General features: G+C 45.3%; 1 protein-coding gene and 1 non-coding gene across 4 annotated transcripts in view; both read left to right on the top strand.

Moving 5' to 3' along the window:
* The first annotated feature begins 12,888 nt into the window (after positions 1-12,888).
* Usp4 (ubiquitin specific peptidase 4) overlaps positions 12,889-24,648 on the top strand; it is a 55,865-nt gene continuing 44,105 nt past the window's right edge. For all 3 annotated transcript variants that reach the window (XM_045136608.1, XM_045136607.1, XM_045136606.1), the window contains exons 1-3: positions 12,889-13,041; positions 19,676-19,803; positions 24,065-24,195. In XM_045136608.1, the coding sequence (XP_044992543.1) occupies positions 12,941-13,041; positions 19,676-19,803; positions 24,065-24,195 (360 nt within the window). In that variant the 5' untranslated portion in view covers positions 12,889-12,940. The remainder of the gene's footprint in view (positions 13,042-19,675; positions 19,804-24,064; positions 24,196-24,648) is intronic.
* On the top strand, positions 14,860-14,993 carry LOC123455681. Its single transcript, XR_006634064.1, has one exon. It is a non-coding gene; the product is annotated as a small nucleolar RNA SNORA13 (small nucleolar RNA).

The raw sequence follows: 24,648 nt of genomic DNA, 5'->3' as shown, positions 1-24,648 counted from the left end.
TTACAATTTAGCCAGGTGCACGCCTACCTCCAGAGCTACTCTATTGGAAGATCCCGTGCTATAGGATCTTCCCTAGTGATCTTCCATTCAGACTTGAGAGGATCCCTACTCCCTTTTTTTTTCCCCCCTGAGGTAGGGTCTCACTCTGGTCCAGGTTGACCTGGAATTCATTATTTCGTCTCAGGGTGGACTTGAACTCATGGCGATCCTCCTACCTCTGCCTCTGGGGGGCTGGGATTAAAGGCATGAGACACCAAGACTGGCTTCGCCCACTCTTTTCTTACCCATACAGGATCAGTACATCCTGAGCTGTTCTCTGGTTAGGCCTAAAAACCCCAAGATCTTACAAACTGACTCTAACCTCTTCCCCTCAGGCTGTGTGGTGACTCACCCTTCCTGGCCCACTTATTTTTTTCCTCTTTAGTTTATGCCTCCGGCTTAAATTTACCGAAGGGAACTTCTGAACTCCTAATATGGCTGATGTTGGGTGGGGAACATTCCTCCTCAGACTCTAAGCAGCTGCTTCATTCAATAGAAAGCCTTTTCCAACTCTCTTTTTCAGTAACACTCAGAATAAGGCAATAATTATCACTTCAATATTTTCCCAAAACACTAGACATCCCCCTCAATTTTATACACACTTACACATGATTTTTTTTTTTTTTCAAGATAAGGTCTCACTCTGGTCCAAGTTGACCTGGAATTTGCTCTGTAGTCCAGGCTGGCCTTCAACTCACATAGCTCCTCCAACCTCTGCCTCCTGAGTAGGAGCTACCACACCCTGCCTATATGAACTTTTCTTTTTTTAATCATTCAACCTTATAACTACTTTGGGCTGTGACCTGTGCCTGCCACACCTCCTGAGTCAGCAGTTCAAACCAAGTGAAAAACTAGCAGTCACATTCAGCCAGAGGAGGGCTTGCCCTCTGACAGAAATGGTTGCCAGGCATTGTTTGTTCTGGGAACTTGTAGCAACATTTAGGCCACAGACCTTCTGAGAAGGGAATTGTCTCTAGTGTTACTCAACTAGTTCACAAACTCATTTTAACAGTTCTAGCAGAAATGCTGTTTTGTGGCTTTTTAAAACATTAAATCAGATAAATTACATCAGACATCTCTTGCACAATTTGACTTTGATCAAACGACTTCCCTTTTCTGTCTCAATGTAGTTCCGCAAATATTTTTAATACCTTATTTTTTTATTTATTTATTTATTTATTTGAGAGCAACAGACAGAGAACGAGGCAGAGAGAGAGAGAGAATGGGCGCGCCAGGGCTACCAGCCACTGCAAACGAATTCCAGATGCGTGCGCCCCCTTGTGCATCTGGCTAACGTGGGACCTGGGGAACCGAGCCTCGAACCGGGGTCCTTAGGCTTCACAGGCAAGCGCTTAACCGCTAAGCCATCTCTCCAGCCCCTAATACCTTATTTTTATTTATTTATTTATTAGAGAGAGAGAAAGGGCACCGCAAGGCCTCCAGCAACTGCAAATGAACTTCAGAGGCGTGCATTCCCTTATGCATCTAGTTTACTTGGGTCCTGGGAAATCGAACCCCGGTCCTTTGGCTTTGCAGGTAAATGCCTTAACCGATAAGCCATTTTTCCAGCCCTTTTAAAATTACTTAGTTTATTTATTTATTTGAGAGAGAATAGGTGTGTCAGGGCCTTCTAGCCACTGCAAATGAAATCCAGAAGCATGCACCACCTTGTGCTTCTGGCTTAAATGACACCTGGAGAACCAAACCTGGGTGTTTGGCTTCTCAGGCAAGTGACTTAACTGCTAAGCCATCTCTCCACCCCTATTTTTTTTAAAGATTTATTTTTATTTATTAGACAGAGAGAAGGGGAGAGAGAAACAAAGGGAAAGTGAGAAAGAGCGCACCAGGGCCTCTACCCACGGCAAACGAACTCTAGCGCATAAACCACCATGTGCATTTGGCCTATGTAGGACCTGGAGAATCAAACTAGGGTTCTTAGGCTTCACAGGCATGCCCCTTAGCCGCTCAGCCATCATTTTAGCCATATATACAATTTTTGTTTTTGTTTTTTTCGAGGTAAGTTCTTACTCTATCCTGGGCTGACCTGGAATTCACTATGTACTTTCAGGGTGGCCTTGAACTCATGGTGATCCTCCTACCTCTGCCTCCTGAGGGCTGGGATTAAAGGCGTGCACATGGCATGCCTCTGGCTGAATGTGACTGCTAGTTTTTCACTTGGTTTGAACTGCTGACTCAGGAGGTGTGGTAGGCACAGGTCAGAGCCCAAAGCAGTTATAGTGTTGAAAGATTTAAAAAAAAAAGTTCACACAGGCCGGGTGTGGTAGCTCCCACTCAGGAGGCAGAGGTAGGAGGAGCTATGTGAGTTGGACGCCAGCCTGGGACTACAGAGCAAATTCCAGGTCAACTTGGACCAGAGTGAGACCCTGTCACGCCCATTCTCTTTCTCTTTTTCTCTTTCTCTCTCTCTCTCTCTCTGCCTCTTTCTCTCCCTCAAATAAATAGATAAATAAAATATATTTTTAAAAAATCCAAGCCGGGTGTGGTGGCGCATGCCTTTAAGACCAGCACTTGGGAGGCACAGGTAGAAGGATCACCAAGCAAGCATTTGAGGTCACCTTGAGACTGCATAGTGAATTCCCGTTCAACCTGAGCTAGACCGAGAACCTACCTTGAAAAAAAAAAAAAAAAAGTATGAGCCACCTTGCTCAGCTACAATTTTGTTTGTTTGTTTGTTTTGTGTGTTTTTTCCAGGTAGGGTCTCACTCTGGCCCAGGCTGACCTGGATTTAACTATGTAGTCTCAGAGTGGTCTGGTGATTCTACTACCTCTGCATCCTGAGAGCTGGGATCAAAGGCATGCACCACCACACTGAGCAGAGAGAGAGAGAAAGAGAAAGAGAATGAGCATGCCAGGGCCTCTAACCACTGCAAAGGAACGCCAAACGCATGCACCCCCTGTGCATCTGGCTTATGTGAATCCGGGAAAATTAAACCAGGATCCTTTGGCTTTGCAGGCAAATGCCTTAACCGCTAAGCCATCTCGCCATCCCTTTTTTTGGATTTTTTGAGGTAGGTTTTCTCTCTAGCCCAGGCTGACCTGGAATTCACTATATACTTTCAGGGTGGCCTCAAACTCATGGCTATCCTACTTCTGCTTTCTGAGTGCTGGATTAGAGGTATATGTCACAACACTTGGCAATTTTCACCTTCATAATTAGGATTTTTTTTCATGTTTGGTTCATTTTAATTATTTTTATTCATTTATTTGCAAGCAGAGAGAGAGAGGAGAGAGAGAGAGAGAGAGAGAGAGAGAGAGAGAGAGAGAGAGAGAGAGAGAATGGGCACACCATGGCCTATAACCACTGCAAACAAACTCGAGATGCATGTGCCCCTTGTGCATCTGGCTTACATGCCCCAGCCAGCGGGGAGTCGAAAAGGAAACGAGGGGAAATTTAACCTGAATGAAAGAAGGCAAACAGACACAAGAAGGAGACCATGCTAGATGTTTGTCACAGCCTCGAGAGTTTATTCTTACATGTAGGTTTATATAGGGTTGTAGGGGGAAGGGGACGTGGCTAGGGCAAGGAGTTGTCAGGAAACCTACAGGGGATGTAATTAGGCGTTCATCTAATCTTGCCTCACTGGCTTAACATCCTGACTGCACCAGGCTTCACATCTGGACCATAAACTGGCCTTTTGCAAATGATAAGATGCTGTAAGCAGTCTGCTGACCGGTTCCAGAAGTAACTAACAGAAAGCTGGATGGACCAGCTTTCTGAGTAATGAGTCAGTTTATGAGCAGGCCCAGGCAATATGGAGAGGCTTTTGCTCTATGGCTCCTGACACTTACGTGGGTCCTGGGGAACCAAACCTGGGTCCTTAGGCTTTGCAGGCATACACCTTAACTGCTAAGCCATCTCTCCAGCCCCATAATTAGTTTTTTTCCCCTTTCTGTTGATGCTGTAGATTTGTCCTACTTCCTTAAAACTGCCATAAATGGTGTAGAGGAAACCGCTAAAAAAAAAAAAAAAAAGAAAAAGGGAAGTTGTCATTCTCTAATGTAGTTCTGAACTAATGTCAGTAACAACTTTCTGTTTCCATAAATAACAGGATTGATACTGTTCTATGTCTGCTAACGTTCTTTTTTGTTTGTTTTTTGTTTTTCGAGGTAGGGTCTCACTCTAGCCCAGGATGGCCTGGAATTCAGAATATATTCTCAGGGTGGCCTCAAACTCAAGGCCATCCTCCTATCTGCCTCATGAGTGTTGGGATTAAAGGTGTGTACCGCCACGCCCGCCCCTCCTATATATATATATATATTGTTTTTGTTTTTCTAGGTAGGGTATCACTCTAGCTCAGGCTGACCTGGAATTCATTATTTAGGCCCAGGGTGGTCTCAAACTCACAGTGCTCCTCCTTCCTCTGCCTCTTGAGTGCCGGTATTAAAGGCTGCACCACCATGCCTGACTCCAAACTATTTTTTAAAAAAACTTTTTTGGACAATGGAACAACCAGAAGCCATAGATTGTTATTAGAAAATTTTCAGTGACAAGGATGGAATACATTCCAGTGAGTTGTTGGCCAGGGAGGCTCCTGATACCCCCAAAACATTAAAGGCCATGGCCAAGGCCCTTGGTTTCCCACCAGAAATAGATGGCAAGAACCTATTGCTGAAGACTCCACATACTTGGGCTGCAAGGCCACTGAGAAATCCTGCTGGAACTGAGCTGAAAACCTCCTCCATGTAGACCAGCTGACAGAAAGCTGGAAAAAGCCATACTGCATGCAGTTCAATGGGAGAGAGAGAAATTGCCAGTGAAAATACTCAACAATAGACACTGAAAGCCTTATATTTGGCCAGCCAGGCCAAATGAGCCAACAGGTACAACAGTGGCACGTCTGTTATGGGGGAAACCAACCACCCTCTAATTTCACTGGAGGCCTGCTCCATGGGAGTAAATACATGCCTGATATTGAAAGACTATGAAGGGATAGTCATGAGCCCAAGGGGTGTAATGTCTGCTGCTGTCTGTCTAAATGTATATATTATGTTCATCAAACTGCCCAGTAAGCACTTCTCTTAATGTTCATACCCATATATGAATGCTACTCTCACTTTTGGTTAGAGAAGCTTCTCTTTTCAGATGGCAGTGACTTGGGATGATTTGGAAGGCATCATGGTGCTGAGAAGTGACAGGAGTGCTCAGCACTGAAATATCTCTATCATACCTTCCAAGACTCAAGATCCATTGCAGAAGAGGTGGCAGAAAGAATGTAAGAGTCAAAGGAAGGGTAGTACTCCTTACAGTGTGCTCCTCCAGACACAAAATGGCCTGGATATCCATGACCTCACAGTGCTTGACACTACCTACACAAGACCATCATAATAGGAGGAAAAGATCATGACATCAAAATAAAAGGGAGACTGATTGAGAGGGGGAGGGAATATGATGGAGAGTGGAGTTTCAAAGGGGAAAGTGGAGGGAGGGAATTACCCTAAGATATTGTTTACAATCATTGAAGTTGTCAATAAAAAATAAAATTAAATGCTTAGCCAAAGCCAAAATAATAATAATAATAAATAAACATTTTATTTATTTAAGTTGGGCTGGGTGGTGCACACTTATTTATTTGTTTGTATGTTTGTTTGTTTTCAAGGTAGAGTCTTGCTCTAGCCCAGGCTGACCTGGAATTCACTATGTAGTCTCAGGGTGGCCTCAAATTTACAGTGATCCTCCTATCTCTGCCTCCTGAATGCTGGGAATAAAGACGTACACTACCATGCCCAGCTTTTTTGGATTGCCTTCTTTTTTTTTTTTTTTATTTATTTATTTGAGAGCGACAGACACAGAGAGAAAGACAGATAGAGGGAGAGAGAGAGAATGGGCGCGCCAGGGCTTCCAGCCTCTGCAAACGAACTCCAGATGCGTGCGCCCCCTTGTGCATCTGGCTAACGTGGGACCTGGGGAACCGAGCCTCGAACCGGGGTCCTTAGGCTTCACAGGCAAGCGCTTAACCGCTAAGCCATCTCTCCAGCCCCCCAGATTGCCTTCTTAAAAACTATATATATAGACATATATTTGAGGAAGAGGCAGATAGAGTGCTAGTGCCTCAAGGCACTGCAAAGGAATTCTATAAAGCTTTCATCCATGTGCATATCTGGCTTACATGGGTACTGGGGAATCAAACCTGGGTCCTTAGGCTTCACAGGCAAGCATCTTAACTGCTATGTCATCATTCCAATCATTCCAGCTCCCCCATTTTCTCTTTTGTTTTCAAGATAGGGCTTCTCACTCTAACCCAGGCTGACCTGTAATTCATTTGGTGATATCAGGATAGCCTTGAACTCATAGCAATCCTCCTACCTCCCAAGTGCTTGGATTAAAGCACGCACCACCCCTCCTGGTTCAGTCCCCCCTTTTCTTTCTTTCTTATTTTTTCAAATTTTTATTTATTTATTTATTTTGTTTATTTTTACGTATTTATTTGAGAGTGACAGAGAAAAAGAGGGAGAGAAAGAGAGAGAGAGAGAATGGGCACACCAGGGCCTCCAGCCACTGCAAATGAACTCCAGATACGTGCGCCCCCTTGTGCATCTGGCTAACGTGGGTCCTGGGGAATCGAGCCTCCAACTGGGGTCCTTAGGCTTCACAGGCAAGCACTTAACCACTAAGCCATCTTTCCAGCCCTCAATTTTTTTTTTATTCACAACTTCCATGATTATAAAAATATCCCATGCCTTTAATCCCAGCATTCGGGAGGCAGAGGTAGGAGGATTGCCATGAGTTCAAGGCCACCCTGAGATGACAGACTTAATTCCAGGTCAGCCTGGACCAGAGTGAGACCCTACCTTGAAAAACAAAAACAAAAACAAAACAAAACAAAACAAAATCCCATGGCAATACCCTCCCTTCCCCCACTTTCCCTTTGAAACTCCATTCTCCATCATATCCCCTCCCCCTCTCAATCAGTCTCTTATTTTGATGTCATGATCTTTTCCTCCTGTTATGATGGTCTTATGTAGGTAGTGTCAGGCACCCCCTCCCCTTTTTCTTCTGTGGTAGTATCTCACTGTAGCCCAGACTGACAAAGAATTCACTATGAGTTGCAGGCTGGGCTTGAACTCACAACGAACCACCTCCTACCTTTTTCTCTGGAGTGCTGGGATTAAAGGTGTGTGCCACCAGGCCTGGCTATTTTTTTTATTTTATTTTTAAAATTAATTAATTTATTTATTTATTTATTTATTTTGTGTGTGTGTGTGCTTTTTCTAGGTAGGGTCTCACTGTAGCTCAGGCTGACCTGGAAATCACTCTGTAGCCTCAGGGTAGCCTCAAGCCCTTGGTGATCCTCCTACCTCTGCCTCCTGAGTGCTGGGATTAAAGGCGTGTGCAACCATGCCCTGCATGGCTATTGTTTTTTATTTTTATTTTTTGAAGCAGAAGCTCTCTGTAACCCAGGCTGACCTGAAACTCACTTTGTAGCACAGGCTAGCCTCAAATTCATGGCTATCCTCTTACCTTAGCCCCCAAGTACTAATATTTAAAGGCATGCGCTACCATGCCTAGCCTGTTTTTACTTGAAAAAATACCTTATAATTTATTTGCACATATGTGTGTATGTGTATGTGTTTGTATGAGTGTGACAGAGCCTCTTGCCTCTGCACAGGAATGTTAGATGCTTGTGCTACTTTTTGTATCTGGCTTGCATGGGCATCTTGGGAATTGAATCCATGTCAGTAGGGTTTGCAAGCAAGTGCCTTTAACTACTGAGCAATTTTCCCATTCCTCCTTTTTGTTTGTTTGTTTGTTTATTTATTTATTTGAGAATGACAGAACAGAGAGAGAAAGAGGCAGATGGAGAGAGAGAGAGAATGGGCGCACCAGGGCCTCCAGCCACTGCAAACGAACTTCAGATGCGTGTGCCCCCTTGTGCATCTGACTAACGTGGGTCCTGGGGAGTCAAGCCTCGAAGTGGGGTCCTTAGGCTTCACAGGCAAGTGCTTAACCACTAAGCCATCTCTCCAGCACCCCTTTTTTTTGAGGTAGAGTCTCACACTAGCTCAGGCTGACCTGGAACTCACTATGTGGTCTCAGAGTGGCCTCAAACTCATGGCAATCCTCCTACCTCTGCCTCCCAAGTGCTGGGATTAAAGGCGTGTGCCAACATGCCCAGCTTCTCTCTCTCTTTTAATATATTTAATTCATTTATTTATTTGAGAGAGAAAATGACAGAAAGAGAGAGAGAGAATGGGTGCCTTTGGGATCCCTTGGCTTTGTAAGCAAATGCCTTAATTGCTAAACTATTTTTCCAGCCATGCCCCCCCCCTTTTTTCCCCTCCTTTTATTTCCCTTGGTTTTTCAAAGTATGGTCTTGCTCTAACCCAAATTGACCTGGAATTCACTATGTAGTCTCAGGGTGGCCTATGAACTCTTGGAGATCCTCCTACCTCTGCCTCCTGAGTGCTGGAATTAAAGGTATATGCTACCATGCCCACCTTTCAGCCTTGTTTGTTTTAATTCCACTATTACTTTCCCCTTCTGTCTACTGATTCCTTTCTTTCTTTCTTTTTCCTTTCCTTTCCTTTTTTTTTTTTTCTCTTGGTTTTTCAAGGTAGGTAGGGTCTCACTCTGGCCCAGGCTGACCTGGAATTCACTATGTAGTCTCAGGGTGGCCTTGAACCCATGGCAATCCTCCTACCTCTGCCTCCCTAGTGCTCGAATTAAAGGTGTGCACCACCATGCCTGTCTTCTCCTTCTTTCTTTCTTAGATTGAGAGAGAAAGAGAGAAAGAAAATTGGTACATCAGGGCCTCAGTCACTGCAAATGAACTCCAGACTCTTGCATCACCCGAATCCTTAGGTATCGTGGGCAAGTGTCTTAACTGCTAAGCCTTCTCTGCAGCCCCCTTTAGACTCCTTTCTGACTGGAGATCCCTTTCAGCGTTCAGTAGTCTGTGCTCAGCTCACCTGGCCTAATCTCCATTCTTTGATGCTGGGCTGCATATTTCAGAAATTCTCTTCCGCTCCCTACTGTAACATACAACCTCATCTCTATGCTTCCAACAGTTCCTTCAAGACCACACTCAAATGCTACTCAAGTCAAAGACTTTCAAAAGCTTCCTTTTGGACTGGAGAGATGGCTTAGCCTGCAAAACCAAAGCATCCAGGTTCGATTTCCCCAGTACCCAAGTAAAGCCAGATGCACAAGGTGGTTCATGTGTCTGGAGTTTGTTTACAGTGGCTAGAGGCCCTGGTGCGCTTATTCTGTCTTTCTGCCCCGTTCTCTCTCTCAAATAAATTAAAAAAAAATGGCTGGAGTGATGTTTTAGCGGTTATTAAGACACTTGCCTTCAAGGTATAAGGACCCAGGCTTAATTAGCCATGTGAGCCAGATGTACAAAGTGGCATATGTGTCTGGAGTTTGCAGTGGCTAGAGGTCTAGGTGCACCCATTATCTCTATCTGCCTCACTCTCTCTCTCTCAAATAAACAAATAAATAAAATGTGTAAAGAAACAAAAATAAAAAAATAATTAAAATTTTTGGGAGGTTGAAGAGATAGCTTAGTGGTTACAGTGCTTGCCTGTAAAGTCAAAGGACGCAGAATCTATTCCTCAGGACCCATGTAATCCACATGCAAAAGGTGGCACGTGTGTCTAGAGTTCGTTTGCAGTGGCTTGAGGCCCTGGCAAACCCATTACTCTCTGTTTCAAATAAATAAAAAAAATATTTTTTAAAAATAAAGGAACTGGGCTGAAGAGATGGCTTAGTGGTTAAGTGCTTACCTGTGAAGCCTAAGGACCCCGGTTCGAGGCTCGATTCCCCAGGACCCACGTTAGCCAGATGCACAAGGGGGAACATGCGTCTGGAGTTTGTTTGCAGTGGCTGGAGGCCCTGGCATGCCCATTCTCTCTCTCTCTCTGTCACTCTCAAATAATAAAATAAAATAAAAATTAAAAAAAAAGGAATTGGGGCTGGAGAGATGGCTTAGCGGTTAAGCGCTTGCCTGTGAAACCTAAGGACCCCGGTTCGAGGCTCAGTTCCCCAGGTCCCACGTTAGCCAGATGCACAAGGGGGCGCACGCGTCTGGAGTTCGTCTGCAGAGGCTGGAAGCCCTGGCGCGCCCATTCTCTCTCTCCCCCTCTATCTGTCTTTCTCTCTGTGTCTGTCGCTCTCAAATAAATAAATAAAAAAAAAAACATTTTTAAAAAAAGGAATTGTTAAAAACCCCATAAAATCATATAACAGCCCTGCTCTTATACCTTTTGAGAGTTAGGGCAAGGTCTCACTCTAGTCCAGGCTGACATGAAGGTCACTCTGTAGCCGTGATTGGCCTTGAACTCACTCTGCCCCTCCTATTTCATCCTCCTTAATATGGAGATTATGGAATTATCTGTTCTCTCTCCTTTTTCCTTTTGTTTTTTTGTTTGTGTGTGTATGTGTGTGTATACTCCCTTGTACCACCTCAGGCACTTGCCTGCTATGGGGTACTCACCTGTGGTGGTCAGCACAGAATGTCAACTGTCCCAATGCTCTTCTTCTCTGCCACTGTTTCTATATGAGCCCAAATCTTTTACTGACAGAGTTTGCTGTTTTGTTTTGTTTTTTTTTAATGAGCCATGGCGAATCCCTGGTCTCTTTTCCTTTCTTTCTTTTTTTTTTTTTCCTTCTTTTTTTTTGAGGTAGGGTCTCACTCTAGCTTAGGCTGATAAGGAATTAACTATGTAGTCTCAGGTTGGCCTCAAACTCATGGTGGCCTGCCTACCTCTGCCTCCTGAGTGCTGGGTTTAAATGCCATCACGCCAGACTCTTCTCCTTTCTTTTGCCCTGGGGTTACAGGTGTACAGGGCCACATTCAGCTATATATTTTAGTTTTTTGAGGCCTGACTCCAGCTGTTTATACGATGCTATAGTTATCTCTCTGTTGTTGGGAGAAAACACCTGACCAAAAGCAGCTTATGGGAAGAAAATATTTATTTTGGTTTAGTTATTTTTTTAATTCAATTTATCATTTATTTATTTATTTGAGAGTGTCAGACAGAGAGAGAGAGAGAGAGAGAGAGAGAGAGAGAGAGAGAGAGAGAGAGAATGGGCGGGGCAGGGCCTCTAGCCACTGCAAAGGAACTCCAGATGCATGCTCCTCTTGTGCATCTGGTTTATGTGGGTCCTGGGGAATCCCGCCTCGAACTGGGGTCCTTAGGCTTCACAGACAAGTGCTTAACTGCTAAGCCATCTCTCCAACCCTTATTTATTTATTTATTTATTTATTATTTTTAAGGTAGGGACTCTAGCCCAGGCTGACCTGGAATTCACTATGTAGTCTCAGGCTGGCCTCGAACTCTTGGTGATCCTCCTACCTCTGTCTCCCAAGTTCTGGGGTTAAAGGTTGGTTTAGTTTTGAGGGGACGTTCCATGATTTCTGGGTTAAGCATGGCAGAAACATCGGCTGGACATCACAATCTGCCACAGCAGATGGAAAATAGCAGCCAGAGAGGGAACCTAGCTCTGACAAGAGAGAGCTGGCTATAATCCTGCCTCCAATAAAACACCTCCTCCAGCAAGGCTTCACCTCCCAAATTACCTCCACCTGGGAACAAGCAGTTGGATCACATCAGCTTATGGGAGACATCTGTTTCAGAGCACCACACATAGGATCTAGAGGTTCAATCTCAGGCAGTTTACAGCTTCCTCCACCTCATACTTAAGCTTAGTTTGTCATGATGGTGCATGCCTTTAATCCCAGTGTTTGGGAGGGAGGCAGAGGTAGGATGATGGCTGTGAGTTTGAGGCCAGCCTGAGACTACATAGTGAATTCCAGGTTAGCCTGAACTAGAGTGAGACCCTCCCTAGAAAAACAAAAACAAAGCAAAAGAAAACAAAAAAAATAATATATATTTTGTAAATACTTTTCAAAAACATCAGCTAGGCAGGTTACAGCAAAGTGGGAAATCCCTGCTACTGGTTTCAGATGTTATCTGATGACAGTCTTATCTTTCAGGCTGGTGGAATGTAGGGGAACTGCTTATACATTTCACTGAGATTTATCTGGTCACAGGGTGTTAGGTCAGACAGAAAGGTGAACACCAAGTACACCTTTTAGAGGTTAAGACAACCCTCTCTCTCCACAATGAAATTCTACTCAGTGGCATAATCTTGCAGGGTAGGCACAGCCTTCTCCTCTCCAGGAAATTCAGTTCCCATTAGTCTCCCAGACACAGTGGGTTGAGACGATGGTACCACATTGTCCTGTCCTGGTCCCAGTGTTTGTGTACCTAGCTATAGATCTGCGAGTTAGGAACCCCCGTCTCAAATCTGTGTAGTCTTTTTATTTATTGAGAGAAAGGCCGAGAGAGAGAATGGGCGCGCCAGGGCACCCAACCACTGCAGACAACTTCGGACACATGAGCCACCTTGTGCGTCTGGCTAATGTGGGTCCTGGGGAATCGAACCTGAGTCCTTTGGGTAAAGTCTTGATTGGTGAGAAGACCTAGTGTCAGGCTTCTCCCACTTGGGCCTGCAGTTATTTAGGAGGAGAATGGAGTGCCTGAAGTTCGTGGGACTGGACACAGCCTCGTAGATCTCAGCTGTCACCGTCCTGAGCAGAGGACGCAGCGCCGCACCGCGCCCCGCAGCTGGGGAGCCGGCGGAAGGCGCGGCTCGCAAGGCGAGAAGATGTGGTCATGGTTTGGGTTGCGCCCATCCGGCTTCCGTACTCCCCTCTACCAATCGCGGACGCCCGACGGACAGCGAATGGGGAGGGGGGGCGGGGAGGGGGGGGGAAAGGGGAGAAAAGGCGGTGCTGGAGGGCCGAGGCGCGAGGCGGTGGGGTTGGGCGCGCGCACGTACGTACGTACGGGCGTGCGTGCGTGAGTGGGCGCGGCCCACAAGCACGCAGTGCGCGAGGCGGATGTCCGGGCCGGCTGGGCCGGGGCGGCGGACGAGATGGCGGAAGGCCGAGGCTGCCGTGAGCGACCGGATGTGGAGACCCAGAAGTCGGAGCTCGGAGCCTTGATGAGCACCACGCTGCAACGCGGGGCGCAGTGGTGAGCGCCGAGGCCGCCCTTGGGCCGGGCCGAGACCAAGGAGGCTTGGGGCTCCGGCCCCTGAGGCCGGGCTCCCCTTTTCTCTGCCGGGCTTGGGGCCGGCCCGGGCTGAGGGGGGCGGTGTCTGGTGACCCCTGCCGGGAGTTGGGTGTGACACGCGCCCCCGCCGAGGGGAGACCCTGCGACCAGCTGAAGTGTGTGTATGTGTGTGTGTGGGTGTCGGGGGGCCCAGCGCGGCGGGGCTGGGAGTGGTCCCATTTCGGATTCCCCGGGAGCCCTGGGCTGGCCGGACCTAAGACATGTAGCATGTGCAGCTGGAGAGTACTACGCGGGGACCCTGGGAAGGTGGGAGAGCCTTTTACCACCCCGTGTCTCGCCTTGTGACCTTGGGCGGAGGTGTCCCTGCCTTACAGACCTCCCGTTCCCAACCCTGAAAGCCACGGTAAGCTGTTTGCGGCTCCACCGCCTTCAGATAACTTTGTAACTTGTTCACTGCCAAGGTCAGAAGCTGAACCGAATGTCTCGGAGCCAAGATTGTTTTTGACACCAGATGAAAAAAATAATAATAGTAATTGTGTCAGTAGTACCTAAGAATAGGAGAGAAGGAACCTGGAGCAAGTTTAAAAAAAAAATTCAAGAAAAAAGTGCCAAGATTTTTGCCCAGCATGGTGACACACTCCTTACCGAGCCACTGACGAGACAGGCTGGAGGCTTTCTGCACGTTTGATGCTAGATTGGTTTACATAAGTGAGGGCTCCCCCCAAAAAACAACGGCCCCACGATTTATAAAGCAGTGCTCAAACAAGCTTCCTAATAAGCTTAATAAAAGGGATAAAACTTTACAGTAATGGGGAAGTTCCTGGGTGGTGGTACCCTTACAGGAGTCAAAAAGTAAGCCAGATGTGGTGGCGCACGCCTTTAATCCCAGCACTTGGGAGGCAGAGGTAGGAGAATCACCGTGAGTTCGAGGCCACCCCAAGAGTACATAGTGAACTCCAGGTCAGCCTGAACTAGAGTGAGACCCTACCTCGAAAAAACAACACAAAACCCCAGCTAGGTTAAGTTTTGCATTGATTGTTACCATTGTGGTGTTGATTGGCAGATGAATTGAAGCTGAGAATACAATCGTGATTAGTAATTAGTGGTGGTTGACTATAGCATTCTGGTATTTACCTTGAGTTAGTCAAGTTGTGAACTGGAAAGCAGAGGTACTTTATTATTTGAGAGCGACAGAGAAAGAGGCAGAGAGAGAGAAAGAGAGAGAGAGAATGGGTGCGCCAGGGCCTCTAGCCACTGCAAATGAACTCCAGACACGTGCGCCCCCTTGTGCATCTGGCTAACATGGGTCTTGGGGAACCGAGCCTCTAACCGGTGTCCTTAGGCTTCACAGGCAAGCGCTTAACTGCTAAGCCATCTCTCCAGCCCCAGAGGTACTTTAGAAATGACCTGCGAGAAGGTAATACATAAAGAACAGGTTGCAGCTGGGCATGGCACTCGCAGAGGGGGGAGGTCACCATGAGTTCGAAGCCACCCAGAGACTATATAATGAATTCCAGGTTAGCCTGGGCTGCAGTGAGACCCTACCTCACCCCCTCTCTCCCACAAAGAAAGCATATTTGCCTGTTCTGGTGGTGTGCCCTCCTGATCCCAGCACTGGTGGCTGAGACAGAAACACTTTTGTGACCTCAAGGCCAGCCTGGACTGCTTATCATAGTGAGATCCTGTCTTAAAACAATCTGAGAATCAAACAAGAACAACAGATACAGTTGAAGTGAAAAAAGTTTTAGGAAAAATCAGACAGTAAAAGTAAATGGTGGTAGCCTTTGTGTTGCCCATTCACTTTTGGAAACTAGTGAATGTGGTGTCAAAAAAGGCATAAATAAATGCTTCTGCAGCTGTTTCCGATCCTTAAATTTTGTATCTTTGGTATAGGAGCTGCTTAAGTAACAATTCATACAATTTTTTAAGTGTATGGAGGTATTGCTAAAGGAGTTTGGAAAGAAAACAACATTTTAGAGATACGGGGTTATACTTTTCGGGTTCCTTTGACTTCTGGGACACTGTTTGATCTGACTTCTGTTATTTATAAAATTTGAAGGAGTTGCCAAAAATGCCCCACATTGGTTGCTCCATTCTTGTTTTAAAATATTTTATTTATTAGAGCGAGAGAAAGAGAACACAGGTGCACCAGGGCCTCTAGCCACTGCAAATGAACTCCAGATGCATGTGCCACTTTGTACATCTGGCTCATGTGGGTACTGGGGAATTGAACCTGGGTCCTTAGGTTTTGCAGGCAAGTGCCATAACCACTAAACCACCTCTCCAACCCCCCATTCTTGCTTTAATAAATCTGCACAGTAAAGGCTGAGTTAGGTGGTGCATACAATCTCAGCACTCTAGAGGCAGGAGGTAGCACTGCAGATGTGAGGCTATCCTAGTCTACACACTGAGTTCCAGACCAGCCAAGTCTGCGTAACAAGAGCCTGTTTCAGAGGAAAAAAAAAGAAAAAGGAAAAAAAAACACAAACAGGCTTTAACATATAGCTAAGGGGTAGAATGTGTACCTGAACTGTGTGAGGCCTTGAGTTTGAGCTCTACCACCTTAAAACAAATCTCATATGGTGGTGTAACTCGGCATTCAGGAGGTGGATTGTTGCAAGGCCAGTTTGAGCTACACAGTGAGACCTTGTCTCAAAAAAAAAAAAAAAAAATGCCAGAGTCTGGGCATGGTGGCATGTGTCTTTAATCCCAGCACTTGAGAGGAAGAGGTAGGAGGATTGCTGTGAGTTCGAGGCCGCCCTGAGACTACATAGTGAATTCCAGTCAACCTTAAATATTTGGCTTTAAATATTTTCCAGTCCATCACCCTTTTTTTCTTTTGTTTTTTTTTTTTTTTTTTTTTGTGTGTGTGTGTGTGTGTGTGTATAATATAATACATACACATATATACGTTATTTATGTGAGAGTGACAGAGAGAAAGAGGCAGAGAGAGAGAGAGAATGGGTGCGCCAGGGCCTCTAGCCACTGCAAAGGAACTCCAGGTACATGCACCTCCTTGTGCATCTGGCTAATGTGGGTCCCGGGGAGTCGAGCCTCGACCCGGGGTCCTTAGGCTTCACAGGCAAGCACTTAACCGCTCAGCCATCTCTCCAGCCTCTTGGTTTTTCAAGGTAGGGTTTCGCTGTAGTAGTTCAGGCTTACCTGGAATTCAGTCCTTCTACCTCTACCTTGAGTGCCTCACCATGCCTTTTTTTTTTTTTTTTTTTGAGACTGTCTCATTGTAGCCCTTATTGGAACTTGATTTGGCTATGCAGACCAGGCTGGCTTTGAACTTGCAGTAATCCTCTTACCTATTATTGTTTTAATTATTTTTTAATTTATTTCAAAGAGAAAGAGAATATGAATGGCCATACCAGGGCCGCCAGCTTACGGCTTTGCAGGCAAGCACTTTAACCACTAAGTTATGTCTCCAGTCAGTTTTTTTATTTTTTCAGTTAGGGTTTCACTCTTGTGGCCTTGAACTCACAGCAATCCTCATACCTGTGCTTCTGGAATGCTGGGATTAAAGGTGTGCATAACCATGCTCAGCTGTTCTGTTCTTAAGCTTGAAAGTACTTTTTGGCTGGGAATTGCACCTGGCTTCCCCCCCCCCCCCAAAGTAGGATTTACTCTAGCCCAGGCTGACCTGGAATTCATGATGTAGTCTCAGGGTGGCCTTGAACTCAGGGCAATCCTCCTACCTCTACCTCTCAAGTGCTGGTATTAAAGGTATGCACCCCATGCCTGGATTTTTAAAAATTTATTTTTTTTTGAATTTATTTTTTTTCCGTAATTATAGACAATAACCTGTGGTAATTCCCTCCCTCCCCCAATTTTCCCCTTTGAAACTCCAATCTCCGTATTTCTTCCCCCTCTCCATCAGTCTGTCTTTTATTTTGATGTCATGATCTTTTCCTCCTATGAATATGGTCTTGTGTAGGTAGTGTCAGGCACTGTGAGGTTATGGATATTCAGGCCATTTTGTGTCTGGAGGAGCACGTTTTAAGGAGTCCTACCCTTCCTTTGGCCCTTACATTCTTTCCGCCACCTCTTCTACAATGGATCCTGAGCCTTGGAAGGTGTGATAGAGATGTTTCAGTGCTTAGCACTCCTCTGTCACTTCTCAGCACCATGGTGCCTTCTGAGTCTTCCCAAGGTCATTGCCATCTGAAAAGAAAGATTCTCTAACCAAAAGTGTGAGTAGCATTAATATATAGGTATGAACATTAAGAGAAGTGCTTACTGGGCAGTTTGATGAGCATAGTATATGCATTTAGCCAGACAGCAGCACACATTACACCCCTAGGGCTCATGACTACTTGCTTGTAGGTTTTCAGTATCAGGGATGTATTCCTTCCCATGGAGCGGGTTTTCAGTCAAATTAGAGGGCAGTTTGTTTCCCCATAACAGATGTGCCACTATTGCACCTGTTGGCTCATTTGGCCTGACTGGCCAAATATAAGGCTTGCAATGTCCAGTGTTCATTACTGGTGATTTCTCTCTCTCTCTCTCTCATTGAACTGCATGCAGTGTGGCTTTTTCCAGCTTTCTGTCAGCTGGTCTATGTGGAAGAGGTTTTCATCTCCGCTCCAGCAGGATTTCTCAGTGACCTTGCAGCCCAAGTATATGGAATTCCTCAGGAATAGGGTCTTACAATCTATTCCTGGAGGGAAACCAAGAGCCTTGGCAATGGTCTGTAATGTTTTGGGGGTAGCAGGGGCCTCCCTGGCTAACAACTCATTGGAAGGTATCCCATCACTGGCACTGAAAATTTTCTAATAACAATCTATGGCTTCTGGGTGTTCCATTGTCCAAAAAAGTAGTTTTTTTTTTTTTTTTAAGGTACAGTTTCATTCTAGCCCAGGCTGACATGAAATTTGCTACAGACTCTTTTTTTTTTTTTAATTTTTATTTATTTATTTGAGAGCAACAGACACAGAGAGAAAGACAGAGAGAGGGAGAGAGAGAGAATGGGCGCACCAGGGCTTCCAGCCTCTGCAAACGAACTCCAGACGCGTGCGCCCCCTTGTGCATCTGGCTAACGTGGGACTTGGGGAACCGAGCCTCAAACCGGGGTCCTTAGGCTTCACAGGCAAGCGCTTAACCGCTAAGCCATCTCTCCAGCCTTTACTACAGACTCTTAAGGGTGACCTCAAATGCACTCATAGTGACCTTCCTATTTCTGCCTACCAAGTTTAAAGGTGTAAGCCACTATTCTCAGCTAGTAGTTTTTTTGTTTTGTTTTAGGTAGGGTCTCAGTCTAGCTCAGGCTGACCTGTAATTCACTACGTAGTCTCAGAGTGGTCTCGAATTCAAGGTGATCCTCCTGCCTCTGCTTCCTGAGTGCTGGGATTAAAGGTGTGCATCACCACTACTGGCTTCTAGTAGGTTTTTTTTTTTTTTTAAAGTCATTTTTATTTATTTGAGAGAGGAAGAAGCGCGGGGGGAGAGTGAGAGGGAGGGAGAGAATGAATGGGTACACAAATGAACTCTAGACGAATGTGCCAGCATGTGCATCTGGTTTATGTGGGTACTGGCAAATTGAAGCTGGGTCCAGCCTGACCTGGAATTTACTATGTACTCTCATGGTGGTCTCAAACTCAAGGCTAGCCTCATACCTCTGCTTCTGGAGTGCTGGGATTAAAGGCATGCACAGCCATGATCTGCTGCCATTTATTTATTTATGTATTTATTTGGGTTTTTTGAGGTAGGGTTTTACTCTAGCCCATGCTGACCAGGAATTCACTAAGTAGTCTCAGGGTGCCCTCAAACTCATAGTGATTCTCCTGCCTCTGCCTCCTGAGTGCTCAGATTGAAGGCGTGCTCCACCATGCCCTGATATGCCCTCTATTCTTGAAAGTATTTTTTGGTAAGAATTGCATATTACCCAAGTGGAAAGGACCAGGTGTGGTGTTACATGCCTTGAATCTCAGCCCTCAGAAGGCAGACAGAGGTAGGATTACTGTGAGTTCCAGAGTGAGATTACATAGTGAATTCCAGGTCAGCCTAAATTCCAGGACCCTACCCCTCAAAAAAAAAAAAAAAAAAAAAAGAGGAAAGGGGCTGGGGAGATGGCTCAGTGGATAAAGCACTTGCTGCATAAGTGTGCAAACCTGAACCCAAATCTCTAGGACTGATATAAATGCCAGGCAAGTGTGCAGACTACCAGTAATCCCAATTCTGGGAGGGAGAAACAGGGCCTTTGGAACAAGCTGCTGAACTGATCTCTGGGTTCAGAGTTAGAGGCCTTGTTTCAATAAATAATAGCAGTTGCCTAGTATATGGTAAGTCAAGAGTTCCATCTTGAAGCTGGGTGTGGTGGCGCACACCTTTAATCCCAGCACTTGGGAGGCAGAGGTAGCAGGATCACTGTGAGTTCGAGGCCACCCTGAGACTACATAGTGAATTCCAGGTCAGCCTGGACCAGTGCGAGACCCTATCTTGAAAAAACAAAAACAAACAAAAAAAAAAAGAGTTCCATCTACAGTCCAGAAGGGTAAATGGGGGAAAAAGAACCCAAATTAGGGAGAGTTGCAGAAACTTGTATCTTTAGCTTTTTTTTTTTTTGCTATATTTAACTGTTATCTCTCTCTAGGTACCTTATTGACAGCCGGTGGTTCAAGCAATGGAAGAAGTATGTGGGCTTTGATAGCTGGGATATGTACAATGTGGGTGAACATAACTTGTTTCCTGGACCGATAGACAACTCTGGACTCTTTTCAGGTGCAGTATTCTGTTGCTTTTCTAGTTAAATGTTCACACAGGGAGTGGCCTGAGGTTGTGTGTATTGATAAATGAATGTTGTGAGTGTAACTTTTCTAATGTCAAGAGAGTTTATTATTATTTTTTGGTTTTCTGAGGTAGGGTCTCACTCTAGCTCAGGCTAACCTGGAATTCATTATGTAGTCTCAGGGTGACCTCGAACTCACAGCCATCTTCCTACCCCTGCAGATAGAGAGAAGGACGCACCAGGGCCTCTAGCTCCTGTAAATAAACTTGAGATGCATGTGCCTCTCTCTTCTTTTTCTTTAATTATTTGTCTTTGGAAGAATCGATAAGTGATTGCACAATTGGGGTTATATTCATGGCTTCACTAGTCTGAGAGCAGTAGCTTCTATGGTTCTTAGAGTGTGTGTGTAGTGTTAATTAGCACAGACATGGCAGGGATCGCCCTTGGGAGGTGGTGATGAGCATTGCTTGGGTCCTCCCTTATGAATGTGTGTTTCAGATCTTGAATGTCCAGTTCCACGCTCTGTAATGTGTCTCTATGATGCATGTAAAGTGAATGTTTAGTTTGTTAAATAACATTTACTTTCCATTTCACAAAGCAGTGTTCATTTGAGCGTTTGAAACTTAAGAATGTTTAGGGGAGGGCTGGAGAGATGGCTTAGCGGTTAAGCGCTTGCCTGTGAAGCCTAAGGACCCCGGTTCGAGGCTCGGTTCCCCAGGTCCCACGTTAGCCAGATGCACAAGGGGGCGCACGCGTCTGGAGTTCGTTTGCAGAGGCTGGAAGCCCTGGCGCGCCCATTCTCTCTCTCTCCCTCTATCTGTCTTTCTCTCTGTGTCTGTCACTCTCAAATAAATAAATAAATAAATTTAAAAAAAAAAAGAATGTTTAGGGGTTGGAAGTGTAGTTCACTGATACAGAACTTGATTTATAGCACTGCAAAGGTTGGATGTGGTTACGCACGCTTTTCTTTTAAAACATTTTATTTTTATTTATTTATTTGACAGAGAAAGTGGGAGAGAAAGTGAGAGAATGGGCACACAAGGGCCTCCAGCCATTGCAAATGAACTCCAGACACGAGCGCTCCCTTGTGCATGTGGCTAACGTGGGTCCTGGTGAATTGAACCTGGGTCCTTTGGCCTTCCAGGCAAATGCTTTTACCACTTAGCCATCCCTCCAGCTCTATTCCCCCCCCCCCCCCCCCCCCCCCGAGGTAGGGTCTCACTCTAGTGCAGGCTGACCTGGAACTCAATATGTAGTCTCAGGTTGCCTTGAACTCACTGTGATCCTCCTCCCTCTGCCTCCTGAGTGTTGGCATTAAAGGTGTACACCACCACACCTGGCTAATTTGTTAGTTATAAATATATATATATTATTTGAGAGAGAGGAAGAGAGAGAGAGAGAATGGGCACACCAGGGCATCCAGCCTCAGCAAATGAACTCCAGATGCATGTGTATCTGGCTTATGTGGGTCCTGGAGAATCGAACCGGGGTCCTTTGGCTTCATAGGCAAACGCCTTAACCGCCAAGCCATCTCTCCAGCCTGCTCATGCTTTTAATCCTAGCATTCTGCTGACTGAGAGGATCACCATGAGTTAGAGGTGAGCCTGTGCTAGAGTGAGAAATCCTGTTTCATAAAAACAAGAAACAGGACTGGGCATGGTGTTATTTGCCTTTAACCCCAGCACTTGGGAGGCAGAGGTAGGAGGATAGCTCTGAGTTTGAGGCCACCCTTAGACTACATAGTGAATTCCAGGTCAGCCTGGTAGAGTGAAACCCTACCTTGAAAAAACAAAACAAAAGAAACTACAGGATATTGGCATACACCTTTAATCTAGCACTTGGAAGAAAGAGGTAGGAGGATTCTTGTGAGTTTGAGACTAGACTGGAACTACAGAAGGAGTTCTGGTCAGCCTGGCTAGAGTAAGATTCTACCTCTAAAAAGCAGCAACAACAAAAAACCAACCAAACAACAAAAAGACCACCCAAACAAGGGGCTGGGAAGATGGCTCAGTAATTAAGGGGTTTGCTTGCAAAGCCTCTTGACCTGGGACTCAATTCCCAAGCTGCCCACATAAGCCAGATGCAAAAATGTTACACAAGTGTCTCACATTTGATTGTAGAGTCTACAAGAGGACTTGGCACACCCCTGCACTTAAACAGACTCACACAAATACTTAAGATAAAACAAAAACCCAGACAACTAAATAAGGCTGAAGATGTTGCTCAGTGGTAGAGTGCTTTCCTGAAATGTCTTGGGCTCTATGTTGATCCCCAAAACTGCAAACCAAAAGTCAATAAATAAAACTAAGAATGAATCCCAGTGTGGTGGTACAGGTAAGACTAGTAAGACCCTACCTGGGGGGTGGGGGCTAATAAAGGGCGGGCTAAAGGGATGGCTTAGCTGTTAAGGTGTTTGCCTGTAAAGCCAGAGGATCCTGGTTCAATTCTCCAAGATCCATGTAAGCCAGATGCACAAAGGGGCGCATGCATCTGGAGTTAGTTTGCAGTGGCTGGCGGCCCCCTCTCTCTCTCTCTCTCTCTCTCTCTCTCTCTCTCTCTCTCTCTCTCTCTCTCTCTCTGCCTCTTTCTCTCTCTCTCAAATAAATAAATATTTTTTAAAATGCTTCTTTAAAAAAAATAAAAAGAAAAGTGCTTATAGAGCAGTTTGATGAGCATAATATATGCATTTTGCCAGATGCCAGCAGGCGCCTTGAAGTGTGGATCCATTTCCCCCGCCCACCTTTCTCTTTTGGAGATAGGACCTATCTGTGCTGGCCTTGAGCTTCTGAGCTCAAACAGTCCTGCCTCAGTTTCCTTTGTATCTGAGATTACAGGCTTGTGCCACAGTATCTAGTTTTCTTTCCCTATAGAAGTACAAGCTTTTTTTGGTGGCGCACGCCTTTAATCCCAGCACTCGGGAGGCAGAGGTAGGAGGATTGCCTTGAGTTCAAGGCCACCCTGAGACTACAGAGTTAATTCCAGGTCAGCCTGGACCAGAGTGAGACCCTACCTCGAAAAAACAAACAAAAAAAAAAAAATTGAAAAAAAAAAAAAAACATTTGGGAAATATGGCTAAGGACGAGAGTAGTTAGGTCTGTTCTATATTATGGCTAGTGGCAGAATTAAAAAAAAAAAATGATGACAGAGAATGAATGAGGCAGGTGAGTGAGAATGGGCATACCAGGACCTTTAGATACTGCAAATGAATTCTAGACATATACACCATCTTATATATTTGGCTTTACCTGGGTACTGGGGAATTGTACCCAGGTCCTTAGGTTTTGCAGGCAGTCGCTTTAACCATTGAGCTATCTCTTCAGCCCTAGTGACAGCATTTTGTGCTTGCTTGTTCCTGTTGAAACTTCTCTTGAGAAATACATAATATAGGTGGGCATACTGGTGCATGCCTTTAATCTCAACACTCAGGAGGCAGATCTAGGAGGCTCACTGTGAGTTCAAGCCCAGTCTGGGACTGTAGAGTGATTTCCAGGTCAGGTTGGGCTACAGTAATACTGTACCTTGCAAACAAACAAACAAAATCCCACACAGCTGGGTGTGGTGGCATACACCTTTAATCCCAGCACTTGGGAGGCAGAGGTAGGAGGATAGCCATGAGTTTGAGGCCACCCTGAGACTCCATAGTGAATTCCAGGTCACCCTGAGCTAGAGTGAGAACCTACCTCAAAAATCCAAAAAAATAATTAAAAGAAGGCAGTTGGTACATGCCTTTAGTGTTTGTTTTCGAGGTAGGGTCTTGCTGTAGCACAAGCTGACCTGGAATCCAGTATGTAGTCTCAGAGTGGCCTTAAAGTCAGTAATTCTCCTACCTCTGCCTCCCGAGTGCTGAGATTAAAGGCATGCACCAAAGCCAGGCGTGGTAGGACATGCCTTTAATCTCAGCACTCAGGAGGCAGAGGTAGGAGAATCACTGTGAGAATGAGGCCAGCCTGAGACTATATAGTGAATTCCAGGTTAGCCTGGACTAGAGAGAGATCCTAACTTGAAAATGCAAAAAAATACATATTTTAAAACCACAAAAATGCAAATTAGCTGGGTGTGGTTGGCTCATGCCTTTACTCTCAGCTCTTAGGAGTCAGAGGTAGGACAATTGCTATGAGTTCAAGACCAGCCTGGAAGTACAAAGTGAATTCCAGATTTGTCTGTGGTAGAATAAGACTGTACCTTTAAAACAAAAATTAAAAGCAATATTGTTAGGGATAGAACAGTAAGATACGTGTTAATTTCCTCTTTCAGATCCTGAGAGTCAGACCTTGAAGGAACACTTGATTGATGAACTGGATTATGTGTTGGTCCCCACTGAGGCCTGGAATAAATTACTAAATTGGTATGGCTGTGTGGAAGGCCAGCAACCCATTGTCAGAAAAGTGAGTATGTGAATTATTAGAATTACTAATTGGTATCTGCGGGTATACTGACTTGATTTCCTAGAAAATGAACGTAATTAAGTGGTTGAATATAGGAAGTTGAGGCCTTGTTTCTATTATTTATTTATTTATTTTGTTTTTTTGAGGTAGGGTCTCACTCTAGGCTGACTTGGACTTTACTATGTAGTCTTAGGGTGGCCTCGAACTCAGTGATCCTCCTACCTCTGCCTCCCAAGTGCTGGGATTAAAGGTGTGCGCCACCACACCTGGCCTGTTTTATTTTTTTATTTTAATTTTTTCCTGAAGTAGGGTCTCATTGAAGCCCACGTTGACCTAGAACTATTTTAGTCCCATGCTGGCTACAAACTCACAGGAAGGGCCAAGTGCTGGGATGAAAGGCATGCACCACCATGGCTGACCTTTTCTTTCTTTCTTTTTTTTTTTTAAGTCATT

Source organism: Jaculus jaculus, chromosome 17 (assembly GCF_020740685.1).
Source record: "Jaculus jaculus isolate mJacJac1 chromosome 17, mJacJac1.mat.Y.cur, whole genome shotgun sequence".
Taxonomy (NCBI): Eukaryota; Metazoa; Chordata; class Mammalia; order Rodentia; family Dipodidae; genus Jaculus; species Jaculus jaculus.
Note: the sequence above shows the minus strand (reverse complement) of the source record. Positions and strands in the feature narration are given on the sequence as shown.